This window comes from Vipera ursinii (assembly GCF_947247035.1).
Source record: "Vipera ursinii genome assembly, chromosome: 3".
Taxonomy (NCBI): Eukaryota; Metazoa; Chordata; class Lepidosauria; order Squamata; family Viperidae; genus Vipera; species Vipera ursinii.
The window spans coordinates 37,452,724-37,472,910 of NC_139516.1; the positions used below are offsets into that span (position 1 = coordinate 37,452,724).

Here is a 20,187-nt window from a genome sequence, read left to right on the forward strand (position 1 = left end):
CCCTCTTTTTATTGCAGAGGCAATATAAGAATTACAGGTGATCCTCGATTAACAATCTCATTTGAGACCTGAACTTCTGTCACTAAGCAATGTGGTTACTAAGCAATGTGGTCATTACATTTTTCAAGACTTCATTGCTACTCCTCAAAGTGCCAGTCTGCAGTATATTTCTTCACTGCTGATTCCTTTAATGATGATTCTGAATGGCAGAAGTTATTCACCATTTTAATACCTTGTTAATTGTCAGTTTGGTTACCAAACCTGCTGTCATTAATTTCCTCCAGAACTGGCAATAAACCAATTTGAGCTTCTGTGTAATGTGTACTGGCCTCGAGTTCAAACGTACCCCTAAAATATTCCATTATGAATTGGTTTTAGAAGTGGGATGGTCAGAAACATAAAAGCTGGAATTTGGCTTTTGTGGCAAGCACCAGGTACTTCATAATGAAAATCATAATTGTTAAGATCATCTCCCTCTCTACCTCAGACGACTGTGGTGGCAAAAAAACGACAAATGGTCATCCCAGAATATTCTTCTCCTATGAAAAATGGAAGCATACCTTATTGCCTTTTAGTTGGCAGGGAGCATTCTGGGAATCCATGCTGATTATGAGTATGGATGGGGAGAAGACGCCTTGGTGTAAGTTTTTAATTCCCCACTCTTGGAATGCAAGTAGCCCAATATCGAGCATCTCACATCTGTTTCTTTGGGCGACAGATAGATTCTTCTGAATCCTGTCAGATCTTTGGTATTATTGAGTACCTTAATGAGATGAGGGAAGGCTTCATCTGTGTCTTTCCCTGATGTTTAATATGTCTATGTTGTGTCTTATATGTAAACTATGAGAAGTGCAAAAGTGCTGATGTCAAGTTAAGAGAAGGTCATTACAATACAAATATACATAAGAGATCCAACAAAAAGTTTCAGTTTCCAGTGTGATTTTTGATTTGAGTATGTATAGCATCAAATGTGTTGCCTGGAAAATATGCATTTGAAATAACTGAAGGTTTAGAATATTGGAGAAACAGAAAAGAATAAATTTCCTCCATTTTTCAGGAAAAAATTGTTTTATTAAAGTTGTTTTTCCTGTTTCTAATACAAATAAATCTTCAATTTATTGTTTTTCTTTGCTATGCATTTATCTCTTCCCTCAGCATACTTGTTAGTCAAGTGATTATCACATAACACTTCATTCTCATGCAATCTGGTATCTTTCCCCTTTTATTCTATCTCTCTGATGTGGAATAAATATCCTTTGGCACGTGCAATGTTAGCATTTTTCACTCAAAAGCTTGACAACACAATGTGTGAATTTGATACATAACAGAACCAATTTTACTACTTAAAGAATCACAATCACAAAGACTAAGGTCTTTCACGAGATCTTATCTCGCGGCGATGAGGACGGCAAGGTCTAATCACTTTGCTGCACTCATCGTGTCCGCAGATAATCGCCCGGCCGCCCTGTTTAGGGTAACTCGCTCCCTCCTTAATCAGGAGGTGAGGGAAGAGCCCTTGCAGGGTCGTGCCAAGGAGTTTAATCAACATCTGTCGGACAAAATCGCTCGGATTCGGACCGGTTTGGACTCCGACTGGGCAGAGTCTGACAATGAGGACGAGGGCAGTCTTGTCGATATTATCTGGGAGGAGTTTGATCCTGTGACTCCTGAAGATGTGGACAGGATCATGGGGAAGCTGAGCTCCACCACGTGTTTGTTGGACCCGTGCCCCTCCTGGCTGGTTTATGCAGCCCGGGATGGGACACGAGGCTGGCTGCAGGCAGTGATAACTGCTTCTCTGAGGGAGGGTAGTTTTCCCGCCGCCTTGAAGGAGGCGGTGGTGAGACCCCTCCTCAAGAAGCCTGCCCTGGACCCAGCTGTATTAAATAACTTTCGTCCGGTCTCCAACCTTCGCTTTCTTGCGAAGGTTGTTGAGAGCGTGGTGGCGCATCAGCTCCCTCTGTTCTTGGAGGAAGCTGATTATCTAGACCTGTACCAATCGGGCTTCAGGCCCGGGTACAGCACGGAGACGGCATTGGTCGCGCTGGTGAATGATCTCTGGCGGGCTCGGGACAGGGGCTGTTCCTCTGTCCTAGTCCTATTAGACCTCTCAGCGGCTTTCGATACCATCGACCATGGTATCCTGCTGCGGCGCCTCAGGGGGTTGGGAGTGGGAGGCACAGTTCTTCAGTGGTTATCCTCCTACCTTCTGGGGCATTCGCAGTCGGTGTTGGCAGGAGGGCAGAGGTCGACTTTGAGGCCCCTTGTTTGTGGAGTTCCTCAAGGATCGGTCCTCTCGCCTCTCCTGTTCAACATCTACATGAAGCCTCTGGGTGAGATCATTCGTGGTTTTGGAGTTGGTTATCATCAGTACGCTGATGATACCCAGCTTTTTATTTCAACCCCAAACCACCCCAGTGATGCCCTCGACGTGATGTCCCGTTGCCTGGAGGCGGTTCGGGTCTGGATGGGGAAGAACAGGCTTCGACTCAACCCTGACAAGACTGAGTGGCTGTGCGTGCCGGAATCTCAGGATATTCAGAATATTCCATCTCTTTCTATGGGGGGTGAGCTATTACCCCCCCCCCCGTAGATAGGGCTCACAACTTGGGGGTCCTTCTAGATTCACAGCTCTCCTTAGAAGATCATATAGGAGCTGTGACTAGGGGGGCCTTCGCCCAGGTTCGACTGGTGCGCCAGTTGCGGCCCTATCTAGACCAGGATGCCTTGCGTACAGTCACTCATGCGCTCGTGACCTCTCGTTTGGACTACTGCAACGTTCTCTACATGGGGCTGCCCTTGAGGACCACTCGGAGGCTTCAACCGGTGCAGAATGCAGCCGTGCGAGTTGTGTTGGGGGTCTCCCGATACTCCCATGTTACACCTCTGCTCCGCGAGCTGCATTGGCTGCCAGTTGCCCTCCGGGTGAGATTCAAGGTGCTGGTTATGACCTACAAAGCCCTACATGGCATGGGTCCGGATTACCTACGGCAGCACCTGCTGCCAGCATCAACTTCCCTCCGTCCAGTGCGCTCCCACAGAGTGGGCCTCCTCAGGGTGCCTCCGATCAGAGAATGGCAATTGGTGGCCCCCAGGGGGAGGGCGTTCTCTGTGGGCGTGCCAGACCTGTGGAACCACTTGCCGGTCGAGCTCCGGATGGCCCCCGACCTTCGCTCCTTCCGGCGCGATTTAAAAACTTATTTATTTGAACAATCTGGCCTGGTCTGATGGGTTTGGGGTTGGATTTAGTCTTAACACACTTTTATTATTGTATTATATTGGGCATAATTATTTAATTCTTTTTAACTCTTTTTTAACTTTTGTATTTACATTTTGATATTTATTGCCCTGTACACCGCCCTGAGTCCTTCGGGAGAAGGGCGGTATAAAAATTTAAATAATAATAATAATAATAATAATAATAATAATAATAATAATAATAATAATAATAATAATAATAATGATAATAATAATAATTGTGGGTAAGCAACTTCTTTGAATTAGTAGATGTTGCTGTGGATCCTTTATAGCTAATCTTATTGTCTTAAAGAACCTTAATATGCTGTTGGCCCAAGGCACATCATTTTACACACCAGTTTGTATACACATGCATATTTGTAATATATTAAGTTGCCAGTAAACACATGGGAATAAAAATGCAATTCCCAGTGTCATTATATATAACTCCAGAATTCAGGTTTTGCTAGCCTATATCATACATTTAAAGCACATATTACTTAAGATATCCTTTCAAAGTTTATGTTTAATCCAAAGGAATATGTTAATATGTTACTTACATGGAATAGTTCTCAAGTAAAGATTATCTCTGATAACCTGTTGCAGTTTGTGATCAACTGAACCTTTCTGAAACTGTAGGCTTAGGTAGTGACGTAAATCTTTGTTGATGACTTTGCCTGTAATAAAAAAGGTACTACTATGAAATACTATAATCTGCTACATGATAGATAAGATATTCACACAAAATCTTCAAAATGTTTATTCGGCAGCATGTAGAGATATCTAAAGTACAAAATAAAAGTGAACAGAAAAATATATAGATGAGGTTTATAAATAATTTGTACTTGAAGCTTCCATCTTATAATCTGTCCAATTAGTTTAATGAGTTTCACTACTCTTTGACCTTGAGGTAGTCCCATGCCAACAATATTTTTATGATTATTCTCTTCCACCATCACTTCATGCAGTGGGTAAAGAGGGATAAGAAATTTAAGGTAATTTGGAGTAACCTAATTTCAGTTTTAGTATAATTTATTCTCCCCTTCATGGATTACTGCCTTGTCGTGGCAAAGGGGCTTGCATAATTCAATGAAGCTATGAGCTATGCTATGCAAGGCCACCCAAGACGGACAGGTTATAGCAGAGAGTTCTGACAAAACGTGATCCACTGGAGAAGGAAATGGCAACGCACTCCAGTATCTTTGCCATGAAAACCCCATGGACAGTATCAAAAGGAAAAAAGATATGACACTGGAAGATAAGCCCCTCAGGTCGGAAGGTGTCCAATATGCTACTGGGGAAGAGCAGAGGACTAGTACTAGTAGCGCCAGAAAGAATGAAGCGACTGGGCCAAAGCCGAAAGGACGCTCAGCTGTGGATGTATCTGGTGGTGAAAGGAAAGTCCGATGCTGAAAAGATTTTTTCTCCATAGGAACCTGGAATGTAAGATCCATGAATCAAGGCAAGCTGGATGCGGTCAAACAAGAGATGACAAGACTGAACATCGACATTTTAGGAATCAGCAAGCTAAAATGGACAGGAATGGGTGAATTTAATTCAGATAACCATCAGGTATACTACTGCGGGCAAGAATCCCTCAGAAAAAATTTAGTAGCCTTCATAGTCAATAAAAGAGTAGGGAAAGCAATACTGGGATACAATCCCCAAAATGACAGAATGATCTCAGTTTGAATCCAAGGCAAACCATTCAATATCACAGTAGTCCAAGTCTATGCCCCAACCACCGGTGCTGAAGAGGATGAAATTGACCGGTTCTATGAAGCTCTACAGCACCTTATAGAACTAACATCAAAAAATGATGTCCTTATCATCATGGGGGATTGGAATGCTAAAGTAGGAAGCCAACAGATAACCAGAATAACAGGCAAGTTTGGCCTTGGAGTACAAAATGAAGCAGGGCACAGGCTGATAGAATTTTGTCAAGAGAATACGATGGCCACAGCAAACACTCTTTTCCAACAATCCAAGAGACGGCTCTACACATGGACATCACCAGATGGTCAACACAGAAATCAGATTGACTATGTGCTCTGCAGCCAAAGATGGAGAAGCTCTATACAGTCAGTAAAAACAAGACCAGGAGCTTCTCGTTGCAAAATTTAGGCTTAAACTGAAGAAAGTAGGGAAAAGCACTAGGCTACTCAGGTATGAACTAAATCATATCCCTGACGAATATACAGTAGAGGTGACAAATAGATTTAAGGAATTAGATATAATAGACAGAGTGCCTGAAGAACTATGGACGGAGGTTCGCAACATTGTACAATAAGTAGCAACTAAAACCATCCCAAAGAAAAAGAAATGCAAGAAAGCAAAATGGCTGTCTGAGGAAACTTTGCAAATAGTTGAGGACAGGAGGGAAGTGAAAGGCAAGGGAGAAAAAGAAAGATACACCCAATTGAATGCAGAATTCCAAAGAATAGCTAGAAGAGATAAGAATGCCTTCTTAAGTAACCAGCGCAAAGAAATAGAAGAAAACAATAGAATAGGGAGGACCAGAGATCTCTTCAAGAAAATTGGAGAGATGAAGGGAACGTTTCATGCAAAAATGGGTATGATGAAGGACCAAAATGGCAGGGACCTAACAGAGGCAGAAGAGATTAAGAAGAGGTGGCAAAATTACACAGAAGAACTATACAAGAACGAGTTTAACGTCCCTGATAACCATGATGAGGTGGTCACTGACCTCGAGCCAGACATCCTAGAATGTGAAGTGAAATGGGCCTTAGGAAAGCTGAGCAACAACAAAGCTAGTGGAGGTGACAGTATTCCAGCTGAGCTATTCAAAATCTTAAAAGACGATGCAGTAAAAGTGCTACACTCAATTTGCCAGCAAATTTGGAAAACTCAACAGTGGCCACAGGATTGGAAAAGATCAGTTTACATTCCAATTTCAAAGAAAGGCAGTGCCAAAGAATGTTCAAACTATCGCACCATTGCACTCATTTCACATGCTAGTAAAGTGATGCTTAAAATCCTACAAGCTAGACTCTAGCAGTATGTGGATCGAGAACTAGAAATACAGGCAGAATTTCGAAGAGGCAGAGGAACTAGAGATCAAATTGCAAACATACGCTGGATCATGGAGAAAGCTAGGGAGTTCCAGAAAAACATCTACTTCTGCTTCTTTGACTACGCTAAAGCATTTGATTGTTTGGGTCACAACAAACTGTGGCAAGTTCTTAAAGAGATGGGAGTACGAGACCATCTTATTTATCTCTTGAGAAACCTATATGCGGGTCAAGAAGCAACAGTGAGAACTGGACACGGAACCACTGATTGGTTCAAAATTGGGAAAGGAGTCCGGCAAGGCTGTATACTGTCACCCTGCCTATTTAACTTATATGCAGAGCACATTATGAGAAAGGCAGGGCTAGATGAATCAAAAGTTGGAATTAAGATTGCCGGAAGAAATATCAACAACCTAAGATATGCAGATGATACCACTCTAATGGCAGAAAGTGAAGAAGAACTAAAGAGCCTCTTGTTGCGAGTGAAGAAGAAGTGTGCAAAAGTTGGGTTGAAACTAAACATTAAGAAAACCAAGATCATGGCATCTGGACCTCTCAATTCCTGGCAAATAGATGGAGAAGAAATAGAGGTAGTGACAGATTTTATTTTATTTTATTTTATTTTCCTGGGATCCAAGATCACTGCAGATGGGGACTGTAGCCAAGAAATTAAAAGACGCTTGCTCCTCGGAAGGAAAGCCATGGCAAATCTAGACAGCACACTAAAAAGCAGAGACATCACCCTGTCAACAAAAGCGCGTATAGTCAAGGCTATGGTCTTCCCAGTTGCAATGTATGGCAGTGAAAGCTAGACCATAAGAAAGGCTGAGCGCCAAAGAATTGAGGCCTTTGAACTATGGTGCTGGAGAAGACTCCTGCGAGTCCCTTGGACTGCAAGGCGATCAAACCGGTCAGTCCTAGAGGAGATCAACCCTGACTGCTCTTTGGAAGGCCAGATCCTGAAGCTAAAACTCAAATACTTTGGCCACCTAATGAGAAGGAAGGACTCACTGGAGAAGAGCCTAATGCTGGGAAAGATTGAGGGCAAGAGAAGAAGGGGACGACAGAGAATGAGGTGGCTGGATAGAGTCACTGAAGCAGTAGGCGTGAGCTTAAATGGACTCCAGCAGATGGTAGAGGACAAGAAGGCCTGGAGGAATGTTGTCCATAGGGTCGTGATGGGTCGGACATGATTTCGCAGCTAACAACAATAAATAGTGAGTGAAGCTATAACACTCTGAATAAAATCAGAGTGTAAAAGGTTTGTTGAAAATGAAGGAGAGTTCACTATTTCAGGTACTCTAGGCATACTCTGTATTAAATAACTTTTATCCATGAAGTTTCAAAAGACAAAAAAAATCCATTATGAGATATTTTTACACTGGTACTCTCCAACAGTCTATGGTGAATAAGAATTTCAAAATCTCAATGTGACAAAGACATTTGTGTGTCATTTTCATTATAGGTTATATTCTAACCATGGTATTCATCTATTAATAAATGTCAGTCTATGAAAACTTTGCTTAGATAAAATTCTTAAAATTATTCTACTATGTAAACTTTAATCCTATACTTCTGGTTGATTTGTACAGCTTGTAATAGTTCTGATCATTAAGTATAATTTAGGAGAAGTATATTTACATCATTTATCAGTCTCAGTTTTAAAATTTTATTTAAATTCTCATAGCAAATAGCCAATCATGTAATTATTTTTGAAAATAGTTCTGATAGTTTACAGAATTGCTTTTATAACAAAGGTATACAAACTTTACAAAATCCAACATTCTATTTTCACAGCTGAATTTAAAAAACAAACAAACCCATGGAGAGCACTGTTTGTAAGGTGTGATTCTGATATTCTGGACTACTGCAACGCTCTCTACATGGGGCTGCCCTTGGGGACCACTCGGAGGCTTCAACTGGTGCAGAATGCGGCCGCGCGAGTTGTAATGGGGGTCTCCCGATACTCCCATGTAACACCTCTACTCCGTGAGCTGCATTGGCTTCCGGTTGCCCTCCGGGTGAAATTCAAGGTGCTGGTCATTACCTATAAAGCCCTACATGGCTTGGGTCCGGGGTATTTGAGGGAACACCTGCTGCCAGCATCAAGTGCCCTTCGTCCAGTGCGCTCCCACAGGGAGGGTCTGCTCAGGGTCCCACCGGTAAGAGATTGCCGGCGGGTAACACCCAGGGATAGGGCCTTCTCAGTAGGGGCGCCTGGAACCAGCTGTCAGTGGAGCTGAGGACTGCCCCCGACCTCCGTTCATTCCGCCGGGGCCTGAAGACCTGGCTCTTCAAGCTCTCTGGCCCAGGCTGAGGATTAATTTATTTTAATTGGGGTTTTATTTGCACAGGGTTAAATTTAATCTTTTTTAAACTGGTTTTAACTTTTGTATTTTTGGTTTTTAATTCCCTGTAAACCGCCCTGAGTCCTCCGGGAAAGGGTGGTATATAAATGTAATAAAATAAAATAAAAAAATAAAATAAATATTAAGCAATGTAAAAAAAATCCTAATCTTAAAAAGATTTTTTCCCCATTGGGTGGTTTAAATCATGGTTTAATTGTGATTTTTTTATCTATAAAACTGTAAGTGTGCAAGCTGCTGTCATACTGTGGATGTGTGTGTGTGTGTGTATGTGTATGTATGTATATATATATATATATATATATATATATATATATATATATATATATATATATATATATATATATATATATATATATATATATGCATATGACACCAACCAGTATTGCAAGCTGTAATTGAGCCAAGTTTTTTAATGTTTTGAAATGAATATATAGTATGCTTTCAGATTTAAAATCATTATTATTGATATCTCATGTTCTAAGTTTATATTTTTTTTAAAAAAGCAATATCACTTTTTCCCCCACAAGTATTTTATTACAGTGGTCTGATCATGCATTACTAGCAAATATATCATATCAAGCGAAAGTTGTTGCTTCACTGATCCACAGTAAACACACAATAGAGACATTGTATTCTTTCATCAGTTTGACAGAAGGATACAAAACAAGGTATTGATCTGGGTCATCCGTCCAGGATGGTTATGTGGACTCTTAATCTGCCATTGAGTCAGCTTTGGAATGTCAAAAATATTCTAAACTCTTAAACTAGAAACCTAGGTAATACATTTATTATCACAGCAAAATTTTAACAAGGTAGAAAATAGCTGAGAATGGAATGTAAGATCACAGAACTTTTCCAACTAAGAAATTTTAATATAATAACATAAATATGTATTCATTACAAAAACAATATTATGAGAAATAAGAAATTTGATAGTAGTGGGAAGAGTTTGGAGCATGGCTCTGGCAGCCCTTATTCATTACAGTTTATGCTCATTTTGGCTAATTCTTGTTTCTCTCTCTTTTAAAAAGAAAGAGAGAGAAAACCTGCCCTCAAGTTTACAAATTAGAAAAATAATATATACAAAGAGTGGAAGATAAGAGAAGGAAACATAAACTGGCATTTGAAAAATTAAGAATGGGCTGATCTTTCCTTCCCAATTTGCTTCTTTAAACAGCACTTAATTGTTCACCTGGTTACCTGATAATGGAAGAAATCAGAATATGGCATCTTCCAACTTTCTAAATACAAGGAAATTGCCAACAGAAGCTAAGTCTTTAATCAGACAGAAAAAGGTGAAGCAAGCTTTAAGCAACCGCTCCTTCCCTGACCAATGCAAGGAACCAAGTTGGACTCCTTCTTCCCGTCATGCTCTGTGTGGGAAGAAAAGGATCTTATTGCGCTTGGTCTCCTGGCCAATGGGGGAGAGCAGAATCCACTCTCTGCTGTTCAATTTTAAAGGAAATTGTAAAGCATAACTGTTCAGAATTTACAAATAATATGCTTCCAGTGATTGTTTACATTTCTGAATAAAATTTCAGAAGTATTTATGCCTGGTCCTCAAATTTACAACTGATGAAACATCTTTGTGGCAAATTTCAATTGCTTGACAGCCCACCTGCTGTGTTAATGTCTGCCTCGAAAACGTTCGCTCTCCTATCTCCCCATCTCTGCCCTTTTGGCCCCCTTCATGAGATAAGTGCTGACTGCACAAGGCTTTCTTCCTGAGGTTATGTGCAGTCCTTGTGAAGGGCCAGACCGGATGTGACTCAGCAGCAACAAGAGCAAGGAGACAGGGAAGTTCAATTGGGGGTGAAGAGGTCACAAAATTCAGGGTGGCAAGGGTAGCTACAGCTGGGCTTTGATGCCACTGTGCTGGGGTGGCTGAGGCTTTGCACCATGTGCTGGGTTGGGACAACTGCAACTTCTCTAAGTAATTGTTTTTGCTATAAGGGTACAATAAAAATATCATTTTGCCATCAATATAACAATCATCTAACCACAAAAATACTTTAAAAGCAAACTGAAAAAAGAGAAAACAATGCTCTGGACACAAGAAATGTCTTTAATGGAAGCCTGACAATTATTATTATTATTATTATTATTATTATTATTATTATTATTATTATTATTATTATTATTATTATTATTATTATTATTTTAATTTGTATACCGCCCTTCTCCTGAAGGACTCAGGGCGGTGAACAGGGCAATACATAATAAAAACAAGATACAAAAATTAAAAATTATTAAAAAGTAATTAAACAGCAATGCCCGTAATAAATTAGTACAGATTAAAAGTTAAGACCAATTTATAAAACCCAACCCCATCCCATCAGGCCAGGCCAGCTTGTTCAAAAAGGTGGGTTTTAAGATCGTGCTGGAAGGAGTGGAGATCAGGCGCCATCCGGAGCTCGACCGGAAGATAGGGTTGTGTTTTTACAGTTGTCAAATAAACTTAGGAAAAGATACAGATGCTTTAAAGAACTAAAAAAGACCTACACCAACATCTTAAAGAACTTTGAAGTTCCTTTTAAAAATTAAACTCAAAGCATTATACCATCTTCAGCTAGTACACCTGATCCGCCTCATCCTGAAATAGAAGGTACTGGTAGCAACCTCACATATGGATTATTGCAATGCAGTCTAAATGGAACTGCCTTTGTAACTGAAGCTGCAACTAGAGCAAAATGTAGCACTGTAATAATAATAATAATAATAATAATAATAATAATAATAATAATAATAATAATAATAATAATAATAATAAACCTTTATTGTCAAAGTACATGTGTACATTGAGATTAGCTGAGCCTCCCCCCCCCGTGCTCTCTCCCCCCAACACACAGTGACAACAAACCCTCCATCCCACCACACTATGTGAACCAACTACACCACAAACCGGCCTCCCAAGTCAATTCTGCATAAGATTATGTCCCATTTAAAAGCCTAACAGCCCACGGATAAAAGCTATTTTTCAGCCTGTTGGTACGGCTGGCTATATTCCTGTATCTCCTACCGGATGGTAGTAGAGTAAAGAGATACTGTCCAGGGTGTGAGTCATCCCTGAGAATCTTCCTCACTCTTCCAAGGCAACGAGCCCTGGTGATGTCATCCAGTGGTGTCAGGGAACAGCCCACAATGTCTTGTGCTGTGCTCACTACCCTCTGTAATACTTTCCTGTCCACGGCTGTCAGACCAGCATACCAAACCACAATACCGTACGAGAGGACGCTCTCTATAGTAGACCGGTAAAAGACGGTCATTGGTTGTTGTTCTACCCTGTTCTTCCACAAGACCCTAAGAAAGTGAAGCCTCTGTTGGGCCTTTCTAGCCACCTGAGTTGTGTTAACTTTCCAGGTCATATCTTCACAGAGGTAGACTCCCAGAAATTTAAAGGAGGAAACTCTCTCTACACAGTTCTCTCCGATGTGAAGTGGGGATGCTTTTTGTTGACTACAGCTCGGCTTTCAACACCATTTTGCCGAGCATTCTCATCGAGAAGCTGACTGACTTGAAATTCTCCCCCGCCATCTGCGATTGGATTCAAGACTTTCTTAGGGATCGGTTACAAACAGTGAGGGTCGGCTCTGCTTTGTCCACCCCCCTGAAGCTTTGCACTGGCACGCCACAGGGCTGTGTGCTTAGCCCCTACCTGTACTCTTTATACACTTATGATTGTGTATACACTGTGCATTAATAGGTGCAACTTGTTTCTCCTATAAACTCCAGTACAGTACACAGAAGCTATACTTCTTGCCAGTCAGCCTCTAGGGACAATTCAAAATGGGAATTACTATTTTAAAATCCTACAGGACTTGGGGCTTGTAGTGATCTTTGAGATCACTTACTACAAATAGAATTTACCTGCTCAACACATGTCTACAAAGAATAAATGTTTACCCAACCACTGCAAGAGAAAATTCATAGGACAGAATTTTCTGCAAGAGTGCCTACCTGTGGAATTCCCTTTCACCAGAAATAAAATCAACAGCCTCATTGTTAATATTTGAGAAGCTTTTAAAACTATACGTATTTCTAAGAGTCCTAAGAGCGTTTTGAGAAGGACAATTCTTAATGTAACAGGGATGAATAAAAATTCTAGTAATAAGTATCATGCTAAAGTATTTGACTCCTTCCCAAAACCTGATTTAGTACTTGATGGCAAAACCCTTGTTGGCAATCAAGAGGCCCTATGATACTTGTAGTTGGCCACCAGGTTTGCACACATCTCGGGAGGGATTTTGTCCCACTCCTCTTTGCAGATCCTCTCCAAGTCATTAAGATTTCAAGGCTAACGTTTGGTAGCTCAAACCTTCAGCTCCCTCCACAGATTTTCTATGGGATTAAGGTCTGGAGACTGGCTAGGCCACTCCAGGATCTTAATGTGTTTCTTCTTGAGTCACTCCTTTGTTGCCTTGGCTGTGTGTTTTGGGTCATTGCCATGCTGGATTACCCATCCACGACCCATTTTCAATGCCCTGGCTGAAGGAAGGAGGTTCTCACCCAAGATTTGACGGTACATGGCCCCATCCATTGTCCCTTTGAATCGCTGAAGTTCTTTTGTCCCCTTAGCAGAAAAACACCCCCAAAGCATAATGTTCCCACAAAGCATGGTGTTTTTGGGGTCATAGGCAGCATTCCTCCTCCTCCTAACACGAGTTGAACTGATGCCAAAGAAGTCAATTTTGGTCTCATCTGACCACAACACTTTCATCCAGTTCTCTTCTGAATCATTCAGATGTTCACTGCAAACTTCAGACAGGCCTTTACATGTGCTTTCTTGAGCAGTGGGACCTTGTGGTTGCTGCAGGATTTCAGTCTTTCACAGTGTAGTGTTACCAATTGTTTTCTTGGTGACTTGAGATCATTGACAAGATCCTTCTGTGTAGTTCTGGTCTGATTCCTCACCGTTCTCACAATCATTGAAACTCCACGAGGTGAGATCTTGCATGGAGCCCCAGACCGAGGGAGACTGACAGTTATTTTGTGTTTCTTCCATTTGTGAATAATTGCACCAACTGTTGTCACCTTCTCACCAAGGTGCTTGGCAATAATCTTGTAGCCCATTCCAGCCTTGTGTAGGTCTGCAATCTTGTTCCTGACATGCTGGACAGCTCTTTGGTCTTGGCCATGGTGGAGAGTTTGGATCTGACTGATTGTTTCTGTGGACAGGTGTCTTTTATACAGGTAACAAGCTGAGATAAGGAGCACTCCCTTTAAGAGAGTGCTCCTAATCTCAGCTTATTACCTGTATAAAAGGAACCTGGGAGACAGAAATCTTGCTGATTGATAGGGGATCAAATACTTATTTCACTCATTAAAATGCAAATCAGTTTGTAACTTTTTTGAAATGCATTTTTCTGGATTTTTTTGTTGTTATTCTGTCTCTCACTGTTAAAATAAACCTACCATTAAAATTATAGACTGATCATTTCTTTGTCAGTGGACAAATGTACAAACTCGGCAGGGGATCAAATACTTTTTCCCCTCACTGTAATTACACTTATATCATTGCTTATTATGTTGTTCTTTTATAGTTATTTTATTTTTGTACTCCTATTTTATTACTCCTAAACCACTTAGAATTGCAATGATTGCAGTGATATAAAAGCCTTTGTGAATAAATAAATAAGTACAAAAACACAAGCAGCACTAGAGAAATTTAAAATATATCCTCCCTCCCTAAGAAAAAGATTTCCAGTAACCTTAGAAAGTGAAAAGAAAACTTTTTGCTACTTCAGATTTTTCAGACAATCTAATTTATATAATATAGTGTAATCTCCGTCTTGCAACATTCTTGCTTGCCAAGATGAAAGAATAATTCATTCTAGATCCAAGGATGAAAATTTGTTGTAAATGTTGTTAAAACATATACAGATAAAAATGGAACTGGGATAACAACTATTACTAGGAAGAATTAAAAGTAAAGAGATCCTTTAGAATTTAGATGATGACATGAATTCTACTAAGCCAGTCCAGAAAGATACTATATAACAAATTAACAATGTTGTTTGTTAATCCAGATTGAGTTCCAGGTTCATGTACTGATTAAGGCACCAGGATAGAAATCAGGAGATTGAGTTTTAATCCTAAATTCCATTTTTAACAAATGCATTCCAAAGCATTCCACATTGTAAAAATATTCCAAAAAGGGGGGAATGCCCTCAAGAAAATGTGCCAGTATACAGCCTCTAAAGTACTAAGATATAGAGAAAAATGTAAGTCTTTCAACAGGATAGTAGTATATAATAGTATTGGGGAATGCATTGGATTTGATACCAAAAGATACATCTAAGTAAACAGTGGGAACACATTAAATCAGTGGGTAACTCATTAAAGCAGCCTTAATTTCTTTCAAAATTGCACCACTGTATTATAGCATTGCTCAAGAGGTAAGTCTTTACCAGTATGGGCACTGTGCCTTGGTATTTATTTTTCTGGAATTTCTGTTCCCAGTGTACTTCTTGCATACTTCCATGTGTGCACATTCTTACGGGAAAGATACCTTCCAATTTTCTGTAATCCTAGGAAGGACTTTTTCTTATGAGTTTATAGCCTGAGAGCAACTTTTTAATGTTTTTTCTCATGAGGAATTAGTCTTTTGGTGTGAGAACAAAGTCTTTTTTATTGTTTCATCACAGTTTTCTGACAGTTCTTGTTCTTGCTCACTCATCACTTCATAGTATTCGTTATGACATTTCTGTTTTATTCAAGTTGACATCATTGGCCCAGTTATCTTACAGTCTTGCTCTATACAATTTTTGTGTCAGGGTGCTCATTATGATTTTCTCAGCCTTGTTTCAGCCCTTTAAATATTTTCCACTCATATTCTAAAATGTCTAAATACAAACTCAGCTTTCACTATGTGCATTCCTACTATAAAAGAAAAGACTCCATTGTTAGGATTAACTAGTGGTGATTACATGGTCATTGTTATGTAATTTCTTGATAACAGTAATTAGTTTGCAACTACCATCTTTATGGGGCTTTTTTCAGTCTCCCAGTTTAGCCTATATCCTAGGACAGGGGTCTTCAAAATTGGCCCTTTTATGACTTGTGGACTTCAACTCCCAGAATTCCTCAGCCAGGCACGCCTGGGGCTGGCTGAGGAATTCTGGGAGTTGAAGTCCACAAAGTGCAAAAGCCTACTTAGCCACAATTGCCACATCATTAAAAAGGATTTGTGAGTCCAGAAGGACTCCCAGATTGCCCACTAAATATTACTGGAACAGTGCAACCCCATTCAGCACACAGACAGTATAGTCCCAGAATCAGGGGGCCTCAAAACCTAAAGCCACTCAATCTTGCCAGAATTCAGAGGAGATGTCAACGCTGCTAACATTGGATGTTCCTGCTTTGACAACTGATGAAAATGCAGCCATTTTCTTTATTCTTTTATAATGCGTTTCTTGTTTTAGAAATCAGGAACAGGAAAGTCCTATTTTCAAAACAGACTCATTTCATCACCTCCAAAGGACTCTGGTCAGCCCAAAGATTAACCAAGATGTTTTTAAAGCACATCTACAGAGTACAGGACGCGCCAAAGTGAATAATTTCAGACCAAGGGGTGCAGTTTACGGCCAGGTTCTGGAGGGGGTTCCTCAAGTTAATTGGCTCATCACAAGGACTGTTGTTGGCTTTTCACCTGTCTACAAATGGGGCGGCTGAATAAGCAAACTCAATGGTGGAGCAATACCTCAGATGCTATGTGGACTATCAGCAAACGAACTGGACTGACCTCCTCCCTTTCGCAGAGGTGGCTTACAATAACTGTTCACAGCAGCATTGGCTTTACACCTTTTAAAGTTTCCACAGGAAAAGAGTTTAACCCGACAACCGAATATCCTCGGGGACCCCCTACTTCCCAAATGCTCGACCAGTGGGTGAGGGGGTGGGAGGAGATATGGAAAAACACGAAAATCTCTCTGAAAAAGGCTTATAAAAAGACGTATAAAAAGCAAGCAGATAAAAAGAGGGCTCCCCAAAGATCATTCCAAGTTGGGGAAAAAGTTTATCCACAAAATATTTACGACTTAAGTTGCCTAGTAAGAAGTTAGGACCAAAGTACCTGGGTCCCTTCCCTATAGTAAGAATCATTAACCCTGTCATGGTAGAATTGAAGCTTCCCAGACTCCTAGAAAAAGTCCACCCTGTGTTCCATTGTAGCCTACTGAAACCTTTCCGGGGTTCCACCTTACGACCTCCCCCTAAGAAGGCACCTGGACCTCTTGTGGTAGCAGGACAGACTCATTATGAAGTGAAGCGTATTCTTGATTCTAGAATTTTTAAGGGAAAGTTACAGTACTTAGTACAGTGGAAAGGATATTCATTGTCTGAAGCCACATGTGTAAAATCTAGTGATGTAAAAGCCAACAGACTCATTAATAGGTTCTATGAGAAACACCTTAATAAACCAAGGGGCAACCCCTAACCTCTAATTTTGTTTGAATTGCAGGATTGGTCCTTTTGTAAGGGGGGTCAGATGTCAACGCTGCTAACATTGGATGTTCCTGCTTTGACAACTGATGAAAATGCAGCCATTTTCTCTGTTCTTTTATAATGCTTTTTTGCTTTAGAAATCAGGAGCAGCAAAGGGGGGATTGCAATGTAAGCTCAGCTAGCCATAACATAACGCTGAAATGGGAACCCAAGGACAAGCTGATAACGTTTTGGCGGGCTGTGGAGCTAAGGAGAAAGCCCATGCTTTAAGCTAATTGGGGAATGTGATTTATGACAGTTTACTGGGGGTAGGAATTGCACTTTGATACTTTGTATCGGGGGAAGTGAATTTAGCTTTTGGGTTCAACTATTTAGTGCCGATACTTTCTTTAAGGAAAACAATGCCTCGAAGTTCTCGTGAAGGGTTTCATCTATCGGAACCATGACATGAAGGCTGTTGTTTCCCATCCAGACTCTCACAGCCTCTAGACACCAAGATAAAATATCCATAGCATTGCTTAATTCAGGAAAGGAGATGTGCAATTGTCCATTATCAGTGTACTGATAATACTCTTCCCATGGCAATCAATGTCTAGTGGTTAAGGTACCAAACTAGAAAGCAAGTCTCAGTTCTCTTAGCCATAAAAATCAGTTGATCTTGGGCCAGTCATTCCCTCTCAGCCAAACCCACTTCACAGGATGGTTATTGTTGTGGGAAAAATAGAAGGAAGATGAATGGGATACGCTTGCTACCTTGTGTTATTTGTAAAAATAATAAAGGCACGATACAAACAAACAAATAAATAAAATAGGAGAAGAAAAGGCACCAACCCTTATAGCAGCCTATACAACAGGGGTCAAGACTGAGATCTCTCCTCCCCAATAATCAACGACTGGAATTGACCCTGGAATACAGGTAGTCCTCAACATATAAGAATATAAGAAGAATAAGAACATAAGAATATCAGAGCTGGAAGGGACCTTGGAGGTCTTCCTAGTCCAGAGGTCCCCAACCTTTTGGGTACCAGTGACCGGTTCCATGGAGAGATGTTTTTCCATGGACCAGAGGGTGCATGATTTTCTGTGCTGCCTGCATCCCACAGATGGGGCTTTGCTTGCTTGTGACAACTGGTTCTTGGCATGTCGTGGCCCGGTACTGGTCCACAGACCGGGGGTTGGGGACCCCTGTTCTAGTCCAACCCCCTGCTCAGGCAGGAAACCCTATACCCATGGTGGTGAACCTATGGCATGCATGCCACAGGTGGGATGCAGAGTCCTCCCTGTTGGCACGCACGCCGTCACCCCAGTCCTAGGCCTTCAGCTGGGTTTTATAAAACCTTTTTGCTTTAGGCCTCCGCCGCCATGTGCAAAAAGAAAAAAAGGTTCAATCAATCAATCAATTTCAACTTCTCGTGGGAAAAAAAAGATCTCGCAAACTGGAATTGATTGATTGAACTTTTTAGTCCCACCCAGTCTGCCATTACCATGGCAGCCATGCCCACCCAAAGGACCACACCCACCCAATGGGCCACGCCCACCTGGCACCCGATGGCACATAAGTGGGTTTTCGTTTGTAGTTTGGGCACTCGGTCACTAAAAGGTTCACCATCACTGCCCTATACCATTTCAGACAAAAGATTGTCCAGTCTCTTCTTAAAAACTTCACAATTTTTGGAGGCAGGTTGTTCCACTGGTTAATTGTTCTCACTGTCAGGAAATTCCTCCTTAGTTCTAGCTTGCTTCTCTCCTTGATTAGTTTCCATCCATTACTGCCTTCAGGTGCTTTGGAGAAAAGGGGAGGGGCAGAGCCAGACCCTGTTTCCTCCCCCACCCCCAGGGCTGGCATGTCCCAGATCACAATAACCTCCAGAAAAAACAGAATTTTAGGTGAATATTTATAGCTCAAGATTCAAATGAGGGGTCCTTGCTGTTCTATGAGCTTGATTGTTTGCCTGAAAACGTTTCATGACCCAAAGTAGGTAAGATCATCCTAACCCTGATGAGGTTGCCTAATTGGGTTATGAAACATCTGCAGGAAAATAATGAAGCTCAAAGAGCACCAAGGACCCCACATTTCCTTATGACCACAATTGAGCTCAAACTTTCTGATTCTAATTGAGACAGTTGTTCAGTGAGTTTTGCCTCATTTTATAATCTTTCTTGCCAGTTATTAAGTGAATCACTGCATTTGTTAAGCTAGTAACATGATTAAGTGAATCTGGCTTCCCGAATGACTTTGTTTGTCAGATGGTCGCAAAGCTGATTAAATTATCTGGTACACTGCAATTATCCTAAATATGAGTCAGTTGCCAAGCATCTGATTTCTGATCACATGACCATGGAAATGCTACAACTGTCATAAGTGTGAAAAACCACTATAAGTTACTTTGTTCAATGCCACTGTAACTTCCAATGGTCACTAAATGAACTGTTGTAAGTTGAGGATTACCTGTACATATTTGCTTCATGTGTGTAATGATGGCATGATGAATCATTTCCCTCTCTTACCTCTCCTCTGTATCTTTATGTAAACTATTTTCTACAAGAGAGAATGACATAGCATATTATTGTGTAAAGTTTTCCAGGTTAGACTGCTTGCCAAAATAGAGGAATAAGAGAAGCAGTACCAGAAGACAGACATCCGAGTCATTAAAATGAAGGCAATCCAGATCAGTTAACAGCAACCTAGAACTAAGGAGAAAATTCCTAACAGTGAGAACAAATAACCAGTGGAACAAATTGCCTTCAGAAATTGTGGATACTCCAACACTGGAGGCTTTTAAGAAGAAACTAGACAGCCATCCATCAGAAATAGTATAGGTCTCCTGCAAAAGCAGGGTGTTGGTCTAGATGACCTCCAAGGTCCCTTCCAACTCTATTACTCATCCAAGAAGCTTCTTCAGAACTGAAATTAGTTGGGACAGCTAACATTGAGGATTCTTTCAAGCAAGTAACTGCCACATAGAAAATTCATGTAGTCCTCATTTAATGACCATAATTGGGACCGGCAACTCAACTGCTAAATGATGTGATTGCTAAATGAAAACTCACATGACTGTGCTTCTAATTTTACTTCATCTTTTTTCTCTCAACTCTCTCATGGAATG

At 40.8% G+C, this 20,187-nt stretch overlaps 1 protein-coding gene across 3 annotated transcripts in view; it reads right to left on the bottom strand.

The window, feature by feature from the left end:
* Window positions 1-20,187, bottom strand: part of MAGI3 (membrane associated guanylate kinase, WW and PDZ domain containing 3) — a 117,419-nt gene that overhangs the window by 70,440 nt on the left and 26,792 nt on the right. For all 3 annotated transcript variants that reach the window (XM_083359734.1, XM_083359733.1, XM_083359735.1), the window contains exon 2: window positions 3,798-3,914. In XM_083359734.1, coding sequence (XP_083215860.1) covers window positions 3,798-3,914 — 117 coding nt within the window. The remainder of the gene's footprint in view (window positions 1-3,797; window positions 3,915-20,187) is intronic.